This window comes from Ranitomeya imitator, chromosome 1 (genome assembly GCF_032444005.1).
Source record: "Ranitomeya imitator isolate aRanImi1 chromosome 1, aRanImi1.pri, whole genome shotgun sequence".
Lineage (NCBI taxonomy): Eukaryota > Metazoa > Chordata > Amphibia > Anura > Dendrobatidae > Ranitomeya > Ranitomeya imitator.
Window position 1 is genome coordinate 800,069,615 of NC_091282.1, and position 25,709 is coordinate 800,095,323.

General features: G+C 45.2%; 2 protein-coding genes across 2 annotated transcripts in view; both read right to left on the reverse strand.

The window, feature by feature from the left end:
* Nucleotides 1–22,194, reverse strand: part of DEGS2 (delta 4-desaturase, sphingolipid 2) — a 32,185-nt gene extending 9,991 nt beyond the window's left edge. The window contains exon 1 of the mRNA XM_069738398.1: nt 22,057–22,194. The gene's annotated coding sequence lies outside the window, so the exon portion shown is untranslated. The remainder of the gene's footprint in view (nt 1–22,056) is intronic.
* On the reverse strand, nt 12,218–24,822 carry LOC138646627 (uncharacterized). The gene is made up of 4 exons (XM_069735752.1): nt 24,519–24,822; nt 23,832–23,988; nt 22,057–22,486; nt 12,218–12,388 (listed from the first exon to the last, which is right to left on the reverse strand). Exons 1-4 carry the CDS (start codon nt 24,697–24,699, stop codon nt 12,218–12,220), a joined length of 939 nt encoding a protein of 312 aa, XP_069591853.1. The 5' UTR covers nt 24,700–24,822.
* Nucleotides 24,823–25,709: the final 887 nt, after the last annotated feature.

Genomic DNA, 25,709 nt, shown 5'->3' on the forward strand with positions numbered 1-25,709 from the left:
TTATTATTAACCCCTTAGTGACAGAGCCAATTTGGTACTTAATGACCAGGCCAATTTTTGCATTTCTGACCACTGTCACTTTATGAGGTTATAACTCTAGAACCCTTTAATAGATCCCGCTGATTCTGAGAATGTTTTTTCGTGACATATTGTACTTCATGTTAGTGGTAACATTTCTTCGATATTACTTGCGATTATTTATGGAAAAAAAACCGGAAATATGGCGAAAATTTTTAAAATTTTGCAATTTTCAAACTTTGTATTTTTATGCCCTTAAATCAGAGAGATATGTCATGAAAAATAGTTAATAAATAACATTTCCCACATGTCTACTTTACATCAGCACAATTTTGGAAACAAAATTTTTTTTTGTTAGGGAGTTATAAGGGTTAAAAGTTGACCAGCAATTTCTCATTTTTACAACACCATTTTTTTTAGGGACCACATCACATTTGAAGTCATTTTGAGGGGTCTATATGATAGAAAATAATGAAGTGTGACACCATTCTAAAAACTACACCACTCAAGGTTCTCAAAACCACATTCAAGAAGTTTATTAACCCTTTACGTGCTTCACAGGAACTGAAACAATGTGGAAGGAAAAAATGAACATTTAACTTTTTTTTGCAAACATTTTAATTCAGAACCATTTTTTTATTTTCACAAGTGTAAAAACAGAAATGTAACCATAAATTTTGTTATGCAATTTCTCCTGAATACGCCAATACCCCATATGTGGGGGTAAACCACTGTTTGGGCGCACCGCAGAACTTGGAAGTGAAGGAGTGCCGTTTGACTTTTTCAATACAGAATTGGCTGGAATTGAGATCGGACGCCATGTCACGTTTAGAGAGCCCCTGATGTGCCTAAACAGTGGAAACCCCCCACAAGTGACACCATTTTGTAAACTAGACCCCTTAAGGAACTTATCTAGATGTGTGGTGAGCACTTTGAACCCCCAAGAGCTTCACAGAAGTTTATAACGTAGAGCCGTGAAAATAAAAAATCGCTTTTGTTTACACAAAAATGATCTTTTCGCCCACAAATTCTTATTTTCACAAGGGTAACAGGAGAAATTAGACCACAAAAGTTGTTGTGCGATTTCTCCTGAATACGCCAATACCCCATATGTGGGGGTAAACCACTGTTTGGGTGCACGGCAGAGCTTGGAAGAGAAGGAGCGCCGTTTGACTTTTTCAATACAGAATTGGCAGGAATTGAGATTGGATGCCATGTCGCGTTTGGAGAGCCCCTGATGTGCCTAAACAGTGGAAATCCCCCACAAGTGACACCATTTTGGAAACTAGACCCCTTAAGGAACTTATCTAGATGTATGGTGAGCACTTTGAACCCCCATGTGCTTCACAGAAGTTTATAACGTTGAGCCGTGAAAATAAAAAATCACATTTTTTCTACAAACATGATCTTTTTGCCCCCAAATTTTTATTTTCACAAGGGTAACAGGAGAAATTAGACCACAAAAGTTGTATTGCAATTTCTCCTGAATACGTTGATACCCAATATGTGGGGGTAAACCACTGTTTGGGCGCACCGCAGAGCTTGGAAGAGGAGGAGTGCCACTTTACTTTTTCAATGTAGAATTGTCTGGAATTGAGATCGGACGCCATGTCGCGTTTGGAGAGCCCCTGATGTGCCTAAACAGTGGAAACCCCCCACAAGTGACCCCATTTTGGAAACTAGACCCCCCATGGAACTTATATAGATGTGTGGTGAGAACTTTGAATGCCCAAGTGCTTCACAGAAGTTTAGAATGCAGAGTCGTGAAAATAAAAAATATATTTTTTTCCACAAAAAAGATTTTTTAGCCCCCAAGTTTTTATTTTCACAAGGGTAACAAGAGAAATCGGACCCCAAAATTTGTTGTCCAAATTGTCCTGAGTATGCTAGTACCCCATATGTGGGGGTAAACCACTGTTTGGGTGCACGGCAGAGCTCGGAAGGAAGGAGCGCCGTTTTGGAATGCAGACTTTGATAGAATGGTCTGCGGGCGTTATGTTGCATTTGCAGAGCCCCTGATGTACCTAAACAGTAGAAACCCTCCACAAGTGACCCCATTTTGGAAACTAGACCCCCCAAGGAACTTATCTAGATGTGTGGTGAGAACTTTGAATGCCCAAGTGCTTCACAGAAGTTTAGAATTTAGAGTCGTGAAAGTAAAAAATATTTTTTTTTCCACAAAAAAGATATTGTAGCCCCCAAGTTTTTATTTTCACAAGGGTAACAGGAGAAATTGGACCCTAAAAGTTGTTGTCCAATTTATCCCGAGTACGTTGATGCCCCATATGTGGGGGTAACCCACTGTTTGGGCGCACGGCAGAGCTCAGAAGGGAGGGAGCACCATTTGACTTTTTGAGCGCAAAATTGGCTGTCGTGTTTGGAGACCCCCTGATGTACCTAAACAGTGGAAACTCCCCAATTCTAGCTCCAACCCTAACCCCAACACACCTCTAACCCTAATGTCAACCCTAACCATAACCCTAATCAAAACCCTAAATCCAACACACCCCTAATCCTAATCTCAACCCTAACCTCAAACATAACCCTAATCCCAATACACCCCTAATCACAACCCTAACCTTAACCCTAATCCCAAACCTAACCCTAATCCCAAGCGTAACCCTAATGCCAACCCTAACCCTAATACCAACCCTAATCCTAACCCTAATCCCAACTCTAACCCTAAGTTTAGCCCCAACCCTAGCCCTAACTTTAGCCCCAACCCTAACCCTAGCCCTAAGGCTACTTTTACACTTGCGTTGTTTGGCATCCGTCACAATCCGTCGTTTTGGACAAAAAACGGATCCTGCAAATGTGCCCGCAGGATGCGTTTTTTGCCCATAGAATTGTATTGCCGACGGATCGTGACGGATGGCCACACGTTGCGTCCGTCGTGCACTGGATCAGTTGTGTTTTGGCGGACCATCGGCACAAAAAAACGTTCAATGTAACGTTTTTTTGTACGTCGCGTCCGCCATTTCTTACCGCGCATGCGTGGCCGTAACTCTGCCCCCTCCTCCCCAGGACATAGATTGGGCAGCAGATGCGTTGAAAAACTACATCTGCTGCCTGCCCACGTTGTGCACAATTTTCACAACGTGCGTCGGTATGTCGGGCCGACGCATTGCGATGGCCCCGTACCGACGTAAGTGTGAAAGAAGCCTAACCCTAAATTTAGCCCCAACCCTAACCCTAAATTTAGCCCCAACCCTAACCCTAAATTTAGCCCCAACCCTAACCCTAAATTTATCCCCAACCCTAACCCTAAATTTAGCCCCTAGCCCTAACCCTAGCCCTAACCCTAACCCTAGCCCTAACCTGTTGTGAATTCTGCTTTTGGGCTCCCTCCGGTGGTTTTAGGTGGTAATGCAGTTGTCTCTGGGCTGCAGTCCTGGACAGGTGTATCTGCTGATTGCAGTTCTGACTGGGGTATTTAGGTTTGCAGTACTCATTAGTCCTTTCCAGTTGTCAATGTTTCTTGGGAAGTGTTGGATCTCTGTCTGGCTTCTCCTGCTTAGCTGCCAATTCAGCAAAGATAAGTGTCTGTTTCTTTTTCTATGGCTTGTGTGCTTGTTTTTTGATTGTATTCCTGCTCTGAGTTTAGTAGTCTCTGGAGTTGCAGATATACGTTCCACGTCTTTAGTTAGATGGAAGAATTTTTTGTATAATCTGCTGTGGATATTTTTGGAAGGGTTTTAATACTGACCGCACAGAACTCTGTCCTATCCTTTCCTATGTTAGCTAGAGTGGCCTCCTGTGCTAAACCCTGTTTTCTGACTGTGTGTGTCTTTCCTCTCCTACTCACAGCCAATATTTGTGGGGGGCTGTCTATCCTTTGGGGTTCTGCTCTGAGGCAAGGTAGTATTCCTATTTCCATCTTTAGGGGTATTTAGTCCTCCAGCTGTGACGAGGTGTCTAAGGCTTGTTAGGTACACCCCACGGCTACTTCTAGTTGCGGTGTTAAGATCAGGATTTGCGGTCAGTATAGTTACCACCTACTCCAGTGAAAGTTTTCATGCTGCTCCAAGGTCACCGGATCATGACACTAACCCTAGCCCTAATTTTAGCCCCAACTGCTCTTCTCCTGCCGGCCGGCAGATGGCGATAGATGGCGGGCGCATCTTTTGTCAAGAAGATGCCGGCGGCCAGGAGGAGCAGCAGGAGGACCCAGGGACACTGGTGAGTATAATAGGTTCCCCGAATCCCCCTATTCTCTGTCCTCTGATGTGCGATCACATCAGAGGTCAGAGAATTACACTTTGCTTTTTTTTTTTTGCGGTCGCCGGTAAACAGTTAATTACCGGCGATCGCAAAACAGGGGTCGGTAAAACCGACCCCGATCATGTTCTTTGTGGTCTCGGCTACCCCCGGCATTTGAGACCCCAAAGATTCTCTCGGTGCCAGCCGGCGGGCGCACTGCGCATGTGCCCGCCATTTTGAAGATGGCGGCGCCCATCGGGAGCCACGAGGAGCATCGGGGGAGACAGGTAAGTATTGGGGGGCTACCTGGGACCCTATTTCTCTGTCCTCTGATGTGCGATCACATCAGAGGACAGAGAAATTAAAAAGAAATCGCTTTTTTTTGCGATCGCTGGTAAACGGATAATTACCGGCGATCGCAAATGCGGGGTCGGTAAAAAACCCCCAGAATCATGTTCTCTGGGGTCTCGGCTACCCCCGGCAGTCGAGACCCCGGAGAAAATCCGACTCTGGGGTGCGCTATTTACTTTTTCCGCAGCTGTGGTTTAAGTACCCTTAGCGGCCGCCGTTAAAAGGCGTATCGGCGGTCGTTAAGGGGTTAATACTGCATTTTACAAACTGCCCCCCCCCCAAAAAAAAAACAGATTCCTCCATTCCGCTGTCCATGTCCTCCCCACTTCTTCTGCCGATGAGGGAAGTCACGAGACCTCTGCTGCCAATCAGGGGCTAAGATTGGATGGAATGTCATGGCTGCAGACTGTCAATACCTGCTGATTGGCTGCAGCGGTCACATGGGCAGGACACACTCAGCAGTGCGGAGCAATGGCGGTGGTTCTTCATTGTCAGCATCTGGTAGTTTTTGTTTTCTTTTATTTCAAAACAACAATGGCCCCATTTGTAAAATACAGTATTGCAGTGGAAGACCCCTTTAAAGTGTTTTTTCCACAGAAACATAATTTGATTTGATTTTCTTTTAAAGGGGTTGTCCAGGATTATAAAAACATGGCGGCTGTTTCCACGGACAGCGGAGTTCAGCTTTCTTTCTAGCGTGAAATTGAGAAGCGGCTGAAGCACTTTTCTGCACTTTTACCTTTTGCAACTTAAAGGGGTTCTCCGCCGCTGATCAATTTCACGATTCTCAGTTTTAGGGCTCATCTCCACTTGCTAGGAAAACGGACGAGTGCAATCCGATAAAAAATCGGATTGCACTCGGACCAATGTTAATCAATAGGTGACATTCCATTTGCGATTTTTTTCTCAGCCGAAATCCCTTGCTCGAGATCATAAGAGGGCGCCCTCTGCTGGTTGTCCTCATATGAACTGGAGCCAGGGAGCTTTCTAGGAAAGTTCCCACGATCTAGGAACAGCCAGCAGAGGGCGCCTCACCGCAAATGAAGCTAAATATAGGTCATTGACCTATATTTAGCTTCATTCGCCGGGGTTTTGCAGAAATGAGCATCCTGCATTAGCGGAGCTCGTGTCTGCAAAATATTTTAACCCCTTCAGATGGATCTATATCGTTGGACGTGCCAGATCCTCGGAAGGTATGTATATTGTTGGTTTATTATTATTTTTTTGTTACAGATCGAGGGTCTTCAGTGAGTGGATTGAGAGTAGAATAAATTAATACAACAACCTTTGTGATTTTTTCAATAAATTAATTTTTAATAATGTGTGTGTGTTTTTTTTTAACCCTTTACTAGTATTGGATTAATAATGGATAGGTGTCATAATTGACGCCTCTCCATTATTAATTAGGCTTAATGTCACCTTACAATAGCAAGGTGACATTAACCCTTCATTACCCCATATCCCACCGCTACACGGGAATGGGAAGAGAGTGGCCAAGTGCCAGAATAGGCGCATCTTCCAGATGTGCCTTTTCTGGGGTGGCTGGTGGCAGGTGGTTTTAGCCAGGGGGGGGCAATAACCGTGGACCCTCTCCAGGCTATTAATATCTGCCCTCAGTCACTGGCTTTACTACTCTGGCGGAGAAAATTGTGCGGGAGCCCACGCCAATTTTTTCCGCCATTTAACCCTTTAATTTAATAGGTAGAACGGCCAAATTTTGCATATACACACTACTAACATTAGTAGTGTGGAATATGCAAAAAAAATGGTGATATGAGATGGTTTACTGTATGTAAACCAGGTCTCATATCATGTCGGGTTTGTGAAGGAGATAGGAAAAGCCGGTAATTGAATTACCAGCTTTAAAGCTATCTCACGCTGGAAGAAATATAAATATATATATATAGGTGTCTCCCTGACATATATATATGTATATATACCTATTCTATGTGTATATATCTACTCTAATCTAAACTGTCAGTGTGATTTTACTGTACTCTGCGCTGAATTGCCGGCTTTTCTAAGGAGACCCGTGCGTAAAAATCGGACAGCAATACGGATGTCATACGGATGTTGCGATAAAAAAATCGCATGACACTCGCATGGCACTCGCAGACGTTACATCAGTTTTTTCGGTCCGTAAATCGGATCGTTTTTTTCTCACACAAGTGGAAAGGGGCCCTTAGTCAGACCATGGACAGTGAAATTGGCTTTAAAGAGACACATTAAAGGCGTTTTCCTGGACTTTATTGACCTTATACTTGGGATAAGTCATCAATGTCAGATTGGTGGGGGTCCGACCCCTCGCATGGATCAGTAATGAACCAGAACATTACAGCGCCGACCAATGTGTAGTGGTCGTTCTTAGTACTGCAGCTCCGATCACACTCCCTTCTATAGGAGTTGAGCTGCAGTACCGAGAGCGGCCACTGCACAATTCATGGCGCTGTGCTATATCTGGTATATTGCAGAAGCTTCATGCACCTGATCTATGTGTGCCAGGGGGGCGACCCCCACCCATCTGACATTGATTGAATCCTGGACAACCCCTTTAAGGATATAAAACCTCATATACTGAGCGGGTCACCTACTATTTGCCCTGCCTGCAGTATCCCTTTAGTAACATGGCCGCCTATCAGTCACAGCGGGCGATTTCTGTGACTTCTCCGCTCTGTTTTCTTTACTCTTGACGCTCCTTTTACGCAGTAAATATTATTCCCGTCTCCATTGTTCATCGCTCTTGGCCATTGTAGGATTTCCCGTTCTCTGTGGGGCCCGGGGTCTTCTGCAGTCCCAGCACGTAGACATTACGGTGCCTTGTTCCTCAGATGTGCGGCTACGGGACTATAAATCCTGAGTGTCTGTAAACCTTTATGTAAATGGACCCTTTATGTTCACCCTGAGCAGCCTGCTTCATGTATATAATATTAGACTGGTAGAAAGTAATGGAGGGTGAGAGGCTGATGGCGCCAAGCAGTAGCTGAACTCATTAGACTAATGCTAAAAAATACAGAAAAGGTTTTAATTCTACGCATAGATAAAATCCACACTTGTGATGAGCGGCACGAAGTGACCTAAAATCTGCACTGGTTATCCGCGGCACAAAGCGACCTAAAATTCACACTGGTGATCCACTGCACGAAGCGACCTAAAATCTGAACTGGTGATCCACTGCACAAAGCGATTGAAAATCCGCACTGGTGACCTGTGTCAGGACGCGACCTAAAATCCGCACTGGCGATCCACGGCATGAAGGGACCTAAAGTCTACACTGGTGATCCGTAGCACAAAGCGACCGAAAATCTGCACTTGTGATCAGCGGCACGAAGTGACCTAAAATCTGCACTGGTTATCCGCGGCACAAAGCGACCTAAAATCTGAACTGGTGATCCACTGCACAAAGTGACTGAAAATCCGCACTGGTGACCTGTGTCAGGAAGCGACCTAAAATCCGCACTGGCGATCCACGGCATGAAGGGACCTAAAGTCTACATTGGTGATCCACTGCACAAAGCGACCGAAAATCCGCACTGGTGATCTGTAGCACGAAGCTACCAAAATACGCACTGGTGACCTTTGACATGAAGTGATCTAAAATCCACACTGGTGATCCACTACACGAATCGACCTAAAATCCGCAATGGTGATCCACTACACGAAGCGACCTAAAGTCCGCACTGGTAATCCATAGCACGAAGCGACCTAAAATAAGCAATGGTGATCCACTACACGAAGCGACCTAAAATCCACACTGGTGATCCATAGCACGAAGCGACCTAATATCCGCCCTGGTGATCCGTGGCACAAAGTGACTTAAATCCGCACTGGTGAGCCTCTGCACAAAGCAACCTAAAATCCGCACAGGTGACCGGTGGCATGAAGTGACTCAAAATCCGCACTGGAGATCTGCGGCACGAAGCGACCTAAAATCCGCACTGGTGATCTGTGGCACGAAGCGACCTAAAATCCGCACTGGTGATCTGCGGCACGAAGCGACCTAAAATCCGCACTGGTGATCTGTGGCACGAAGCGACCTAAAATCCGCACTGGTGATCTGCGGCATGAAGCGACCTAAAATTCGTACTGGTGATCTGTAGCACGAAGCGGTCATAGAACAAAACACGGCAACACTCACCGATCCTGTGATAAGGGCTTGTCTTTATTGAAACATGCGGTAAAACATCTTCACGGCACGGGGAAGTGAAACAAAGGAAGACGTGAGCAGGGCCGTTTCACGCTACAACCAGCGCTTCTACGGGTCCATTTTTTTTTTTGCTTCACACGCGAGCACCTCCCAACACCGTCGGGTTTCCAGTGTTCAGGGCTGAGTACAGATTGGGTCTCTATTGCAGGCTGTGCTGCTTTACTTTTGTGTTTCTCTTTTTTTGACACATTGTAGCACGAAGCGACCTAAAATCCGCACTGGTGATCTGTGGCACGAAGCGACCTAAAATTCGCACTGGTGATCTGTGGCATGAAGCAACCTAGAATTCGTACTGGTGATTTGTAGCACGAAGCGACCTAAAATCCGCACTGGTGATCCGTGGCACAAAGTGACCTAAAATCTGCACTGGTGATCTGTGGCACGAAGCGACCTAAAATCTGCACTGCGATTCCCGGCACAAAGTGACCTAAAATCCGTACTGTGATTCCCGGCACAAAGTGACCTAAAATCCGCACTGTGATTCCCGGCACAAAGCAACCTAAAATCCGCACTGTGATTCCCGGCACAAAGTGACCTAAAATCCGTACTGGTTATCCACTGCACAAAGTGACCTAAAATCCGTACTGGTTATCCACTGCACAAAGTGACCTAAAATCCGCACTGGCAGTAGACGTCTGAATGGAGTCTTTACACAGTGCCTTCTGCCACCATTACATTTAATAAACTTTCTCCTATTTTCTGCCAATGGAATCAGGGGACCTGATGTTACATTCAGGAACTAGGAAGCTCAGGATGAAGATCATAACATTACAGTAGAAAATACAATACACACTGCGGAGAAAATCTATTCATGTCGATTTAAAATGGGCTGCATCATCACGGATTTAATACTTTGTAAAGCAAAAGGGGAAATCTGCAGAAGATAACTAGATTCTAAAGATTGAAAACTTCATCCTCCGCATGGCAAAGGGTTAATTGTTAACTCACAGGTGAAATTAGAAAGTTCTCACCTATCTTGTTGACAACCCCTTTAACACCTTCCTTGTGTGCCTGTCAGGCTCCAGTGTATGGCGTGTGCCGAGTACCTGAACCTGGACCATACCCAATGGATGACGACTGTGGTATGCAGCCGGCACCTACATCTGACAGCAGTGACGGAAGCTGGCTCTGATCTCTGCTATTTCACCCCTTACGTGTACGGTCAGTGTGATTTCAGGCATACAGCCCCAGTGTCGCCCATTTCAGGTGCCATCGGCTCCCTCGCCTCGTCCGTAAGACTGAGTATTTAAAATATAACATGAATTCCCCTAAGGTAACGCATAAACAAAAAAAAATAAAAACACCAAAATTGCTTTTGTTTAGTCACCATAACGCCCCCAAAAAGAAGTCAAATGTGTTATAAAATTAGTAGCAAAAATGTCAGCTCGCTACATAAAACACAAACCCTCCCGCAGCTCCAGTGCCGGAAAAACGGAAAAGTTACGGGTCGCAGAAAATGGAGACAGGACACAAAGGTTTGTTTTTTATATAAAGTTCTAATTTTTTTTCACAAATTGATTATAAAAAGAATTCCATAAGTTTTTTATCGCCATAATCGTACTGTCGTTGAGAATTGTGTCGTCGGGTCATATTTATCACACAATTAGTGTCATAAAGACAGAACCCAAAATACAATGGTGGACCTGTATTGGGAAATGAGCGGAGAATTCAGAACTACAACTCATCCTCCTATAGCTATGTCCACTGGAAAAAGATAATAAAATTATTAGCTCGTGGAAGAAAATACTGAAGTGCAAAAATGGAGAACTGACGGTTCTAGAGCGCGTTCACACAGGGCAGATCTGCTGAATATATTAGCGGCTGGATGAGATTCTGTGACTGCACAAACTATGGGGAAGCATCAGATGAGAACAGTTCTTATCTACAGTTGTGCTCAAAAGTTTACATACCCCAGCAGCATTTTTGCTTTCTTGGCCTTTTTTTCAGAGACTATGAATGATAGCACCAAAACTTTTTCTCCACTCATGGTTAGTGGTTAGATGAAGCCATTTATTGTCAAACTACTGTGTTTTCTCTTTTTAAATTATAATGACAACTCAAAACATCCAAATGACCGTGATCAAAAGTTTACATACCCTGGTGATTTTGGCCTAATAACATGCACAGAAGTTGACACAAATGGCTACTAAAGGTAACATCCTCACCTGTGACATGTTTGCTTGTCATTCCATAGACATACTGATAGGGAATTTAGATTGTGAGCCCCATTGGGGACAGCGATGATAATGTGCACAAAACTGTAAAGCGCTGTGGAATATGTTAGTGCTATAAAAAAATAAAGATTATTATAAAGATTATTAATCAGTGTATGTGCATAAAAGCTGAGTGAGCTTCTGGGATCCAGACAGACTCTGGCATCTTTCATCCAGCCACTGACGTTTCTGGATTGTGAGTCATGGGGAAAGCAAACGAATTGTCAACGGATCTACGGGAAAAGGTAGTTGAACTGTATAAAACAGGAAATGGATACAAAAAGATATCTAAGGAATTGATAATGTCAGCAGTGTTCAAACTGTGATTAACAAATGGAAAATCAGGGGCTCTGTAAAAACAAAACCACGGTCAGGTAGACCAACAAAAATGTCATCCACAACTGCCAGGAAAATTGTTCGGGATGCAAAGAAAAACCCACAAATAACATCAACTGAAATTCTGGACTCTCTGAAAACTAGCGGTGTGGCTGTTTCAAGATGCACAATAAGGAGGCACTTGAAAACAAATGGGCTGCATGGTCGAGTCGGCAGAAGAAAGCAATTACTGCGCTAATGCCACAAAGTATCTCATCTACAATAATAATAATAATCTTTATTTTTATATAGCGCTAACATTTTCCGCAGCGCTTTACAGGTTGCACACATTATCATTGCTGTCCCGATGGGGCTCACAATCTAAATTCCCTATCAATATGTCTTTGGAATGTGGGAGGAAACCAGAGTACCCGGAGGAAACCCACGCAAACATAGAGAGAACATACAAATCTTTGCAGATGTTGTCCTTGGTGGGGTTTGAACCCAGGACTCCAGTGCTGCAAGGCTGCTGTGCTACCCACTGCGCCACCGTTACAATACGCAAAACAGCACAGAGACAAGCCTCAAAACTTCTGGAACAAGGTAATTTGGAGTGATGAGACCAAAATTGAAGTTTTTGGCCACAACCATAAACATTACATTTGGAGAGAGGTCAACAAGGCCGACGATGAAAGGAACACCATTCCTACTGTAAAGCTCAGAGGTGGATCGCTGGTATTTTGGGGATGTGTGAGCTACAAAGGCACAGGAAACTTGGTCAAAGTTGAAGGAAAAATGAACGCAGCATGTTATCAGAAAATATTGGAGGCAAATTTGCCCTCATCAGCCCAGAAGCTGTGCATGGGATGTGCTTGGACTTTCCAACATGACAACGATCCAAAAACACAAGGCCAAGTCAACCTGTCATTGGTTGCAGCAGATCAAAGTGGAGGTTCTGGAGTGGCCATCTCAGTCTCCTGACCTCAATATCATTGAGCCACTCTGGGGAGATCTCAAGCACGCAGTTCATGCGAGACAGCCCAGGAACTGGAGGCTTTTTGCCAAGAAGAGTGGGCAGCTTTACCATCTGAGAAAATAAAGAACCTCATCCACAACTACCACAAAAGACTTCAAGCTGTCATTGATGTTGGAGGGGGCAATACACGGTGACAAGACTATGGAGGATGGATGTAATTGCAACAAATCCTCCTTTGTGAGATTAGTTCTGTACAGGATTTATGAGGATTTGTGCTCTAATTCACTGACAGCAAACAGAGAGTGGAAGTTTCTGCAACCTTTCAGCTCACATAAGGAGAGGCGTACTCAGCATGTACACATTACACAACCAGTGCTGTGGATTCCAAAGTCTCATCCAGACACAGGGAACAAAAATCAGCAGCGAAATTGCGTTGGTTTTTTTTTTTTTGCTGCAGAGAAGCTGTTGGATTTAACTGTCTATAAGCGGATGTGACTTCATGAGAACTCCGGCCTGCTGACCTTTGAACTGTCTGCATTTTTTCTCTATGGGCTCCAAGACAGAACTGTAAAATAAAAAACTGTATTTCTATGAGTAGAACCCCAGTGTTTCTGCAATAAAAACGGCATTAAAAAAAAAAGGGAAAAAAAAGCAAAAACACAGAGCGGTTCAAGGATGGAAAAATCCTGTAATATGTAGATTTCTCGCCCTGTGGGCACAGACGCTAAATCTTGTATTTAATAGATGGGAAAGGAATCCTGCATGACCAGAAGCGAAGTCTGATCAAAGGTGACAAAGCACCAGACTGTGGGAGAGAAGTTGTCAGATCCGTTGTCAGGACTAGAAGACTATCCCCCAACTCCATACAGAAAGAACAATCAGAACAGCTTTTGGGTTTACTGTAACCCCTTCCTGTCGTGGCCATTTTTCACATTTGCACTTTCTTTTTTTTCCTCCCCTGCTTCCAAGAGTCATAACTTTTTTTTTCTGTCCCTAAAGCTGTATGGGAGCGTTGTTTTTTTTTGGCAGGACGAGTTGTTCTTTAGGCTCCAGTCACACTTCTTTACGAAACATGCAGGTGAAGAAGGGGTCCTGGTGCCACCAGAGTTTTCCATCCGTGTGTCCATTTTTACATGAGTGTTTTCCCAGTATGGATGAAGAAATAAATGACCCAGCTTCTCCTGTACTTCGCAATGTTAAACAGGACTGCACCAATGTCATCCACGTGCTGTATGTGTTGTTCACGGACCCATAGACTTGTATTGACCCTTCCGCTGTCGGGAAAAAAAAGGACACGGGCGCAGCAGCATAGGATATTATGGGTATGAGAAAAACACAGATCCCGCACGTACTGTATGCTCAGGTGTGAAGGAGGCCTTAATATGACACAACTCATGTTACCATGAAATGTAAAAAAAAAAAAAAAAAAACAAGAAGAAAAAAGTTTCCAGTAAAAACAAATGGTGAAAAAAGAAACAATTTTGCCATTTTGTTTTTTCAAAGGGAACCTTTCCGCAAATAAAACACTATTAACCTGCAAATATAGGGTTAATCTTCAGGTTAATACCGTTATTATGCTGCCCGGCACCTGCACGTAGCCGAATGCTGTGGGGAGAAAATTAACTTTATTCTTCCTGGCAGTGTTCCCGATTCAGTCACCAATCTAAGTATACGGAGAGGCCACTGCAACTGCACCCCCAGCCCTGACTGACAGCCAGCCGCAATGCAGTCAGTGTCAGTCAGGGCTGGGGGCGCAGTCTCATTCATGAGGGCGGCGCTGGTTCAGTCACTGGTGGCAGTAAACGTGCCCCTGGCATTAGGGCAAGCTTTCAGTCAGTGTCGGGGACGCAGTGTCAGTCATGGGGTGGCGCTGGTTCAGTCACTGGTGGCGGTAAACGTGCCCCTGGCATTAGGGCCAGCTTTCAGTCAGTGTCGGGGACGCAGTGTCAGTCATGGGGTGGCGCTGGTTCAGTCACTGGTGGCGGTAAACATGCCCCTGGCATTAGGGCCAGCTTTCAGTCAGTGTCGGGGATGCAGTGTCAGTCATGGAGGTGGCGCTAGTTCAGTCTCTGGTGGCTGTAAACGTGCCCCTGGCATTAGTGCCGGGGACTCAGTGTCAGTCATGGGGGTGGCGCTGGTTCAGTCTACGGTGGCTCTAATCGTGCCCCTGGCATTAGGGCTGGCTTTCAGTCAGTGTCGGGGACGCAGTGTCAGTCATGGGGGTGGCACTGGTTCAGTCTCAGGTGGCTGTAAACGTGCCCCTGGCATTAGGGCTGGCTTTCAGTCAGATTCGGGGACGCAGTGTCAGTCATGGGGGTGGCACTGGTTCAGTCTCTGGTGGCTGTAAACGTGCTCCTGGCATACGGCCGATTGTCAGTCGGGGGCGCAATCTTAGTCATGGGGGCACCACGGACAGCGTTTGGCACACCGTTTTTCCGCTTTCATCCATGGAAGAGTCCCAGCGGGGACTTCAATTTAATTATTTCTTCAGGCAAACTTTCTCTATCTTTCAGTGAGGTTGGACAAAGACCCAGGAAGGGTTGAAACGTAACCTTGCCTTCAATTTTTTCAACTCTCTGTGGTGTTTTTTTCCTGTACATGTAAGGCCTCTTTCACACGTCTGTGTCTCCGGTACGTGTGGTGACAGTTTTCACAAGAGACACACGTAGACCCATTATAATCTATGTGTCTGTGCACATGCGCATGTGTTCACACGGACCGTATGTCCATGTGCCAAACACGTAGACATGTCTGTTTTTCACCGGCAGCACGGACTGCAATACGAACGGCACACGTACACACGGATGACTTTGTGTCATCCTTGTGGTGTCCGTGTGCGTTTTTGCAAACATTGTTTCTTTATTATAGGCAGGTGTCCTGAATTTGAGACGTAAATACTATATACGGTAAAGTGGGGGTGCACGCTAGCGTCCCATAAGCAAAGCGTCACAGAAGATAAGCGTCGTGATACCGCAGTTATTCCATGGCAGTTAGTCAGGGCAGGAGTCAGGTAACCCACACTCTGTTCTCCCTTCTATCCATGTGCTTTATTCCTATCCTCCTATGTTCCCTTGCAATCCTCATTCACCGCCCAATCCCCCCTCCACCACAACTCATATACATCAGCTCCTCTCTCCTTCCATCTCCCATGTACAGCTCCCATGCACTTCTCACCTTCCTGAAAAACCTCAGTCCATCTTACCCAAACAGACTGCATAAAAAAACTTCATACAATCCCAAAAGCTACTTGATTTTTATCTTCCTACTCCTGCTGATATCAGGAGACATCTCCCCAAACCCTGGTCCACCATCCACCAACCTCAACCCCTACCCTACCTCACATCGAAACCTTAATAATCTTACTAATATTAATTGCACTCCTTCATCTCCTCCTTCTTTTAATTGTGCCCTTTGGAATCCACGGTCTGTATGTAACAAGCTTCCTTTCCTACACAATTACTTTCTGAAAAACTCTCTGAATCTGCTGGCCCTCACGGAAACCTGGATTCAGGATTCTGACACTGTCTCTCCTCCTGCCATTACCCATGGTGGCTTACAATTCTCCCATTCCCCGAGACCAACAAACAGACCTGGTGGTGGAGTTGGCATACTCCTGTCCCCACAATGCACTTTCCAGGTCATCCCCTTAGTTCCATCACTCTCATTCCCTTCTTTTGAGGTCCACACAATCAGGCTCTTTCGTCCCCTCTCCCTCAGAGTAGCGGTCATATACCGGCCCCCAGGCTCACCCACCCGCTTCCTGGACCATTTCTCTGCCTGGCTGCCGCACTTCATGTCCTCAGAACTACCAACCCTTATCCTGGGAGACTTCAACATCCCCATTAACAGCCCCACTTCCACATCTGCATCCCAGCTTCTGTCACTAACCACTTCTCTCGGCCTCTCACAGCGCTCAACCTCTGAAACACACAAAGACGGTAACACCCTGGACCTGGTTTTTGCCCGACTCTGCTCAATCTCCTTCCTAGATAACTCACCGCTTCCCCTCTCTGACCACAACATTCTCTCCTTCACACTCACATATCCTCGCTCACCCCAGCACCCTCCTACATACCATTCAGTCAGAAATCTACAAGCCATTAACCCTCTTACACTTTCAGACTCCCTACGCTCATCATTGTCCCCAATCTCTTCCTTTTCCTGTCCTGATCTGGCTGTACATCACTTCAATGACACTCTTAGAAGCACCCTTGACCAAGTAGCTCCCCTCACCCTCAGAACCTCCAAACACAGAATAAAACAGCCCTGGCTTAGATCGCAAACCCGATTTCTCCAGCGATGCTCTAGGTGTGCTGAACGCTTATGGAGGAAAACACGCACACCAGAAGACTTCATACACTTCAAATTTAAGTTAAGGACCTATAACTTTGCCCTTCACTTCGCTAAACAGACCTACTTCACCACCCTGATCTCCTCACTATCCAACAACCCCAAGAAACTTTTTGACACCTTTCACTCCCTCCTCAGGCCAAAAGCACAAGCCCCTATCACAGATATTTGTGCTGGTGACCTGGCCTCCCACTTTATAGAGAAAATAGACAATATCCGTCAGGAAATCCGCTCCCAACAACTAAGTTCAGTGACTCCCATCCCTCCCCTCATTGCCCCTGGCTCACTCTCCACATTCGATCCCATCACAGAAGAAGTCTCCAAGCTCCTCTCCTCTTCTCGTCCGACTACATGCACTACCGACCCCATTCCCTCACATCTCCTCCAGTCTCTCTCTCCAGTTGTCACAAGTCACCTAACTACAGTCTTTAATCTCTCCCTCTCCTCTGGCATTTTCCCCTCCTCCTTCAAACACTCTATCATTACTCCATTACTAAAGAAACCCACCCTCGACCCATCCTGCACAAACAACTACAGACCGGTCTCCAATCTCCCCTTCATTTCTAAACTCTTGGAGCGCCTGATCTACTTCCGCCTTACCCGTTACCTCTCCACTCACTCCCTCCTAGACCCTTCACAGTCCGGTTTCCGCCCCCTACATTCGACAGAAACTGCACTCATCAAAGTGACCAATGACCTTCTGACAGCAAAACGTAATGGTGACCACTCTCTGCTCATTCTTCTCGACCTTTCTGCAGCTTTTGACACTGTTGACCACCCTCTCCTTCTCTCTAGGCTCCAGTCACTAGGCATTAAGGACACTGCTCTCTCCTGGTTCTCCTCCTACCTTTCTGACCGCTCCTTCAGTGTTCTGTTCTCTGGCTCCACTTCATCTCCTCTTCCTCTCACTGTTGGGGTACCTCAGGGCTCAGTCCTTGGCCCCCTTCTGTTCTCTCTCTACACGGCCCCAATTGGACAGACCATCAGCAGATTTGGCTTTCAGTACCATCGTTATGCCGACGACACACAACTATATACGTCATCCCCTGACCTTACCCCCGCTGTACTACAGAACGCCACTGACTGTCTGTCCGCAGTCTCCAACATCATGTCCGCTCTCTACCTGAAACTTAACCTCTCCAAAACTGAACTTCTTCTGCTCCCACCATCTACTAACCTCCCTAAATCTGACATTTCCCTCTCCGTGGGTGGCACCATAATAACACCCCGGCAGCAGGCGCGCTGTCTGGGTGTTATGTTTGACTCCGATCTCTCCTTCACCTCCCATATACAATCTCTTGCCCGCTCGTGCCGCTTACACCTAAAGAACATCTCTAGAATCCGCCCTTTTCTCACCATGGAGACAGCTAAAACCCTCACTGTCGCCCTGATCCACTCCCGCCTGGACTACTGTAACGCTCTATTAATTGGCCTCCCCCTCACTCGACTTTCCCCTCTCCAGTGCATCCTTAATGCAGCAGCCAGGGTCGTCCATCTGGCTAATCGTTACTCGGACGCGTCTGCTCTTCGCCAGTCGTTACACTGGCTACCCATTCATTACAGGATACAATTCAAAGTACTTGTTCTCACCCACAAAGCTCTCCACAGTGCGGCACCCCCTTACATCTCCTCCCTCATTTCTGTCTATCAGCCTAACAGACCACTGCGCTCTGCAAATGACTTTCGATTAACCTCTGCACTAATCCGTACCTCCCACTCCCGACTCCAAGACTTCTCCCGTGCTGCGCCAATCCTCTGGAATGCTCTACCCCAAGATATTAGGACCATCCATAATTTGCATAGTTTTAGGCGCTCGCTCAAAACACATTTGTTCAGAGCGGCCTATCACGTTCACTAATCAAAGTTATGTTATGTTTGTGTGTGTGTAGCCCATTCACTATCCCCATCTATTCCCCAACCCCTGAAGATGGCTGGACCATCATTGTACATACATCATTGTAAATACACACCTGTACTTTGCATCTCCCCCACCTCATTGTAGATTGTAAGCTCTCACGAGCAGGGTCATCTTATTTTGCTTTAATTATTGTATTGTTAACGTTGTTACTTATGACTTTTGTGTTTGAAACTGTTAAACTGTAAAGCGCTGCGGAATATGTTGGCGCTATATAAATAAAGATTATTATTATTATATAACTCTATTTGGCCTTTTCTTTGGTGAGGTGACGTAGTTGTTTTTGGAGGCACGTGTGTGTAGGTATTCTCCTGTTTTTGCATTATATCATGGCACCTCGTGTTGATACTCAGTGCCTAATATCTATTATGGAACAACACCCAGAACTCTGAGACACACGTGTGGAGGGATACCACGACCGGCTGATAACAGAACGCGGATGGCTTGCAGTAGCATTGTATCAACAAAGTGGTTGGTCTACATATTCCCCATTCAAGCAAACGAAGCATGGTGAGTGCACCCATGGATGTTCCTTTGGCATAACAAATTGTTTTTACTTAGTTCACATTTAAAAGAGTGCTAATAGTGCTGTCTGCTGTGTTTCTGGTAAGTAGTACTGCAAATTTGCAGGCCATTTTTAATCCCTTATGAGTAACTTTGTCTCTAGACTTCTGAATGTGCTTGTTTTGAATGCCATACACAACCTTCAGGATGTAAAGTGGAATTGTCTTTAAACATTGACAATAATCTTGTTAAAATTGTAGATTCACAATGTTTTTACACATTAGTTCAGCACGTTGGGCCTGGTCTTGACAACCATGTTTCTGCAAGCCACCAAACTACAGTCCCCCCTGTTCAGTGTTGTCATGCACAAGTTAGGCTACGTTCACATTTGCGTTGTTGGGCGCAGCATCGACGCATGCGTCATGCGCCCCTATCTTTAACATGGGGGCGCATGGACATGCGCCGGTATGCGTTGTATTGCGTTTTACGACGCATGCGTCAATTTGACGCACCAGACAGGGCGCGGACGACGCTACTTGTAGCGTTTTCCCTGCGCCAAAATTCATTAACATTACTAGTTTATGTCAACGCATGCGTCAAAAAAACGCAACGTTGTGTATATGCGTTGCTGGTTGTGTCGACGACGCTGCGCCCAACAACGCAAATGTGAATGTAGCCTTACAGTGGAGCAGGCACCTTTTCCCTCTTCACTTCTTTATTTCAGCAGTAGCTGCTTAATTAGCAAAACCCCAGCAAATATCTTCCCCCGACACTGCCCTTACGGGTGTCTGGCAGTCAATGTCAAGGCCGTGTATACTTACTTTACTCTACACACACAAACATGGAACTGAAAGGTTTCTGCTACCAACCCTAGCACTGTGTACATGATGGTGCTGGGTACAGTTATAGACTTGATGCATGGCAGGAGGTATCTATGCGCCAAGACAGTCACCACTTATATCTATAGTAATGCCATACCTCCTTTAACGGCCGTAATACGCCACAAAAATGTTGATCCGTATGTAATCCGTTGGCAAGGTGTGGTCGCGTATTTTGTGAATGTAATGTTGCGTATGTAATCCGTATGACAACCGTAATGCGTTTTTTTCACGCAACCTGACAAAATGGACATTTATCGGTTTTTCGGGCTGAAATTGATTAACATCACCATCAGCAACACTATTTAAGGCCTCTACAACAGGTGGCACCCTCCCATATGGCCATTTTGTGGTTGTGCATCTGTTGGTGTGTTGTGGTAACGTTTGCACCATGTCTGACCTACTGCACTTGACCCCAACGCAGTGGGTTTTGTTTAACTGGGTCTTGTCGCGTTGGTTTGGCCAGCCATATCCTGTGATTGTAGATCCGCGAAGGAGGAGAAGAAGATTGTGGGTGCATCCTCTTTTGACTCAACACCTCACTAAAGGCCATTTTCAGCGGCTCTATACAGCTTTGCGGGAACATCCTGACAAGTTCTGTGTGTACTGTCGCATGACAATCCAAACATTTGATATATTGTTGGAGATATTACGTCCAGGTATCACCTATCAGGACACAAGGATGCGCAAAGCCATATCTGCAGAGGAGTGTCTTCTCCTTACCTTACGGTATGTATTCTACATCCTCACATACTGTATGTTGATGATCTTTTTTTGTTATGTGTTGGGTTCAAGCAGGTATTTTCATGTATATGTGTACATTAGGTCACAAGCAGATCTCAAAAAGTGTGTGAAATGTTATAGTTAAGTACCCTAATTAAATTTTTCATTTTACAGCGTTAAGCATGTTTGAGAAAAGAAAAAATGTAATTGTGCTTCTTCATATTTTGTGTGAACTCTTGGAACCTACCTAATATTTTTTTTTTGCAATTTCAGCTTCCTGACAACTGGATTGTCGTATGCGGAACTACACCTGGAGTTTTTGATTGGCCGCTCCACAATTTCGTGCATTGTGCGGTCAACCTGTAGGCAAATATGGGAGAAATTCAAGGACCTTGTGATGCCTGAGCCAAAACAGGCTGATTGGCAAAAAATAGCCCGTGAGTTCCAGGACAATTGTGACTTCCCAAACTGCATTGGAGCCGTGGATGGGAAACATATCAGGGTGCGTAAGCCTCCGAACTCTGGCTCCCAATTCTACAATTACGAGCAGTTTTTCTCTGTAGTTCCGTTAGCTGTAGTTGACAGTAACTACAGGTTTATAATTGTAGACATTGGGGCCTATGGGAGAACTGGAGACTCTAGGGTCTTCAATTCGTCCATTATGGGTCGGCGGCTACGTGACAACCAGTTGAACCTCCCACCACCACAACAACTCCCAGGCTCCACTGCAGAAGCAGTGCCTTTTGTTTTGGTTGAAGATGAGGCGTTCCAACTCACCAGACACGCCATGAGGCCTTATCCCCGGCGCAACTTGGACCACCGGCGGAGGGTCTTTAATTTGCGGCTTTCTAGGGCGCGGAGACTGGTGGAGTGCGCCTTTGGGATTCTGGTGGCCAAATGGCGAGTCCTCCAGTCTGCCATTCAGCTCAGTGAAACTTCAGTGACTGAAGTCATCAAAGCCTGTGTAATTTTGCACAATTATACCCGCATACATGATTGCTCCTCGGCTGATATTGATGAACACATGTTGAGCAATGTAATTAGGCCAACACCACATGGCCCTCCTCCGCACCGTCCACTTTCTGGCATAAAAGTTAGGGATGTTTTCACAAATTATTTTGTCTCTCCTCAAGGTGCTACTCCCTGTCAAGATGATGCTGTGTCTCAGTTGTGATTTCATTTTTTTGAAAAAACATTTTTAAAATATAATTTGTTCTGCAAATGAAACAGTACTGTGTGTGTTGTATTTCATTAATTAACAGATGATTATGAACAGAGCAAATGTGTGTGATGTAATAATGATTGGTCCACAAACATCAATTGGGTTTTTGCTAAATTTTTTAGGGGTTATTTGGAGGGGTGCATAAATCAATCAGGATTTGCATACACCCTCTCACACGTATCCTCACCTCACGGGGAAGGGGACGAAGGTAACGGGCAAGGCTGCGAGAAAAGGCCTCCTCTCCATCATCCGTGGCTGCCCTGGCCAAATAATTCAGGACACCAGCGTCCACATCCCTCCTTGTGGCTTGCCGCTCTCTCCTTCGGCGCCCTCTTTGTAAAGGCACAGTTGCCTGTTTGGAGGACACCTGTGGTCCAGTAGGGCTGCTGCTATGGGCTTGCTCCTCATGGCTTCCAGGCTCATGTGCTGCTGAGGGTGGTGGTGCTGGATCTTCGACACTTGCTGCTGTGTCTTGTGATGCTGTAGCTGATGGTCCCGGAATGATGGAGGTAGAAGATGAACAAGATGGACCTGCCACCTCTTCTTCAACACCAACCGGATCTATTACTGCTTCAGAATCAGACCCGGGCTCACTCTCTGTGAGGTTGGACTGTGTTCTGTTATTAAACAATAAAGACAAAAAGAAGACATTAAATATTTGATAACATTAGTTTATGACACATCTGTGACCTCATCTCATGATAATTATCTACACACAACCTCCGATCCTCACAAGATCTCCTTCTCTACTCCCCTCTTATCCCCTATTCCCACAATGGGATACAAGATTTATCTCGTGTATCACCCCAGCTGTGGAAACCACTACCACAACACATGAAGAAAGAGCAAGAAAAAGATCATGCCCACATAGACAGGAACACCTCCATATATAATCCAGTATCAAAAATAGTTTTTATTATTAAATTGGCAAAAAACTCAAGACTGCACATAAGTACACACACAAAACAACAAAACAAAAACCATTAAAAACACTAAAAAAATGCAAACATGCAAGAAAACATGCCTATATATATATATATATATATATGTCATATCCTAGAATGAGGAAAATGACAGCCCACAAAACATGTGCTTCCCACAATAATGTTATCACAAGAATCTGACTGCACAAGCGAAGATAATGCAAGGATAAATGACCACTCCATGAAATGGGTGTAAAGATGTTAATATTGCAATACCATACATCCCTATAATAAGGCACATAATATGCGTGCAGGATACTTCAATAATATAGAAACTTTAGTCATATGGCAAAAAGAAAAAATGTAACTGATGAAAAAAGGCGTACAACAAAAATGGTGATGAATGAGACAGCAGAAAAAATAGAAAAGCATAAGAGATGTTAATATATGAAATGTCTCAGTAATAGTACGCATAGGACCTGCGGGAGGGGGAGGGAGAGGGGGAACTAGACCATGCAAGAGCCCAAAACCTCAATCCCATGGGGAAAAAAAAAAAAAAAACCTAGTCATACCCACAGTCCAAAGCCATGGAGAGAAATCTTGTGAAGTGGGGAAGCAGAATGTGGGATAGGCTCCCACGAGCATCGCCGCCTGAGTAGCGGCTTCCTCAAGGAAAAGATATCATGTAGCTACCACAACACATCATACTGTCGCCTACCATTGTAAGCTACACAAAGAGCCTGAAGACCCTCTTCCAACAATCAGATAACCTGCAGTAACCACAGATCAAAAAAACCACTGCATGAACAGCTGTACCCTCGCCTACTGGATGGTGACCCATCCCTTGTTGGAGCTTGTGAGGCTTTGCGGGCAGGGTCCTCTCTCATCCTGGCCCATTTTGTTCTTCTTATTTTTTTTTTTTTTTTTTTTGAAAATAGGTTTACCCCTCCTTACATATAAAGCGGCACTGAATAACCAAAATTAAAAAAATTTTTTTAAAAATTTAAAAACAAAAATGTGTTGTGTGGTTATGACTTACTGCCTTAGATCCATACTGCCATCCCAAAAGGAAAGACGGTCATAATAGATGTATTTCCTTTTTTTTGGTGGTCCTGCTGACCCACTTCTTGCACGCATCTGACGTTCCCGCCGGTACTGGTCCCTGATGCTGCGCCATCTTGTCATAACATCATCCACTGCAATGACATGGTAACAAATATTGTTTAAACTCATTCTGCACATTGCTTAATACAGTTGGCATTGATTGATCATTATTTATATAGCACCATTAATTCCATGGTGCTGTACATGAGAAGGGGTTACATACAGGGTTATAGATATCGATTACAGTAAGCAGGTTTACAGTGACAGACTGGTACAGAGGGGAGAGGACCCTGTCCTTGTGGACTTACATTAGATCATATTTGAACGAGGATAATAAAATGCCTTCTGAAATGATTACCATCAATTTAATAATCATTTTACAAAAAAAAAAAAAAGGACAGGGTCAACACCCCTCTGTACGAGTTTTGCCTTAACAGAAATAGTACCCAACGCAACATCAAGATTAGCTATGTACGGAAACACTTTTTCATGTTAATCATCTTTGTTTTTCGAACAAAATGACCAAAAAATACATAATAAAACAAAACAAAAAAAAAAACTATAATGATGTAGGGCAAGCATTTTTTAAGGTTACATAATGTTAAGACATTAGTGTACTTACAAAGTTGGGTCTGCTCCGCACGTGGACGTTGGGCATAATCTGGGAATAGGATCCCACAGATGGTCCTCCAAGCTGCCTCTTTCCTGGCACGGTTAGAATAATTAGGATCCCTCTGGTCCCAGATTTCTGGCCTTTCTTGGACCAGGATGAGGAGCATATCCACGTTGATGATGCTGGCCATGCTGCTTGGAACTCCGTGGAGGCGAGCGGCAGACTTCCGGGATGTCTGTGGCTTTTTCAGCTAATTAGCATGTCTGAGCTTCCTGATTGATGGCTTGGCACAATTCCTGGCACCTGGAGATGTCTTGAGATGTCTGGCGTATTTCTCGCAAGTCACACACATGGTCCGTGTGTGATCCGTTTTTTCCTCGCCTCCATAGACTTTCATTGGCGATTGTTTTGCGCAATACGGTGACAAACGCAGCATGCTGCAATTTTCTACGGCCGTACAAGACCGTATAATACGGATCAGTAAAATACGGCAGATAGGAGCTGAGCCATAGAGAATCATTGTACCGTGTGCAATCCGTATTTTCTGCACCTCTCATACGTCCGTAAAACTCGCTAGTGTGACGCCGGCCTAACAGCGGCAGCCTCTCCACCTTGTACGTCAGCACCGGAGACAGATCACACAGCTGGGCCCACTCCAACAGCACAGCCACAACAGCCGCCGGGAAAGAATCCACTGAGGGTGGAAATATAAGCAGCCAAACACCAACACAACCACCATCACAGGCAGAAAACGCCCCCACAGCGGTACATTGATGCCAGAATCTGATGTTGAACACTTTTGCCTCTCACTGTCTCCCTGTCTGGCTAAAGTACCAACACAACGTCAAGAACGTGTCCAGGCAGCTATTTTGACCCTCATTAATGCCAGCCAGGGAGAGTATGAGCCAAACTAGGTGCTTGCACCCATAGAACAGTGGCGAAGTGGCCAACATCAGACCCAGCTGTCAAGTATAGCGTCAAAACACCAGGAGTAACAGGTGCAAGCACCCTCTTATGGGCCAGAACAAGCAACAACCAGCCAACAATATACACAAATGGCAGCACCTTATGTCCAGGAACCACCCCCTACATCCAGCCAACAGTTCCAACATAGGTCACCCTTGTCTGTGGGCGATTCAGCTGGCACATTGCAACAGCAGTACACTCTGCCAGAAAGACAACAGACACCTGGCCTACATA

Excerpts from the sequence above, each read along its gene's own strand:
- LOC138646627 (XM_069735752.1), bottom strand. The coding sequence starts at position 24,699 with ATGGCCAGCATCATCAACGTGGATATGCTCCTCATCCTGGTCCAAGAA. Across the intron at positions 22,487-23,831 it reads GGCAGTATGGATCTAAGGCA|AACACAGTCCAACCTCACAG; the intron begins GTAAGTCATAAC and ends GTTTAATAACAG. Across the intron at positions 12,389-22,056 it reads TTCGTCCCCTTCCCCGTGAG|ATGGTAAAGCTGCCCACTCT; the intron begins GTGAGGATACGT and ends TTATTTTCTCAG.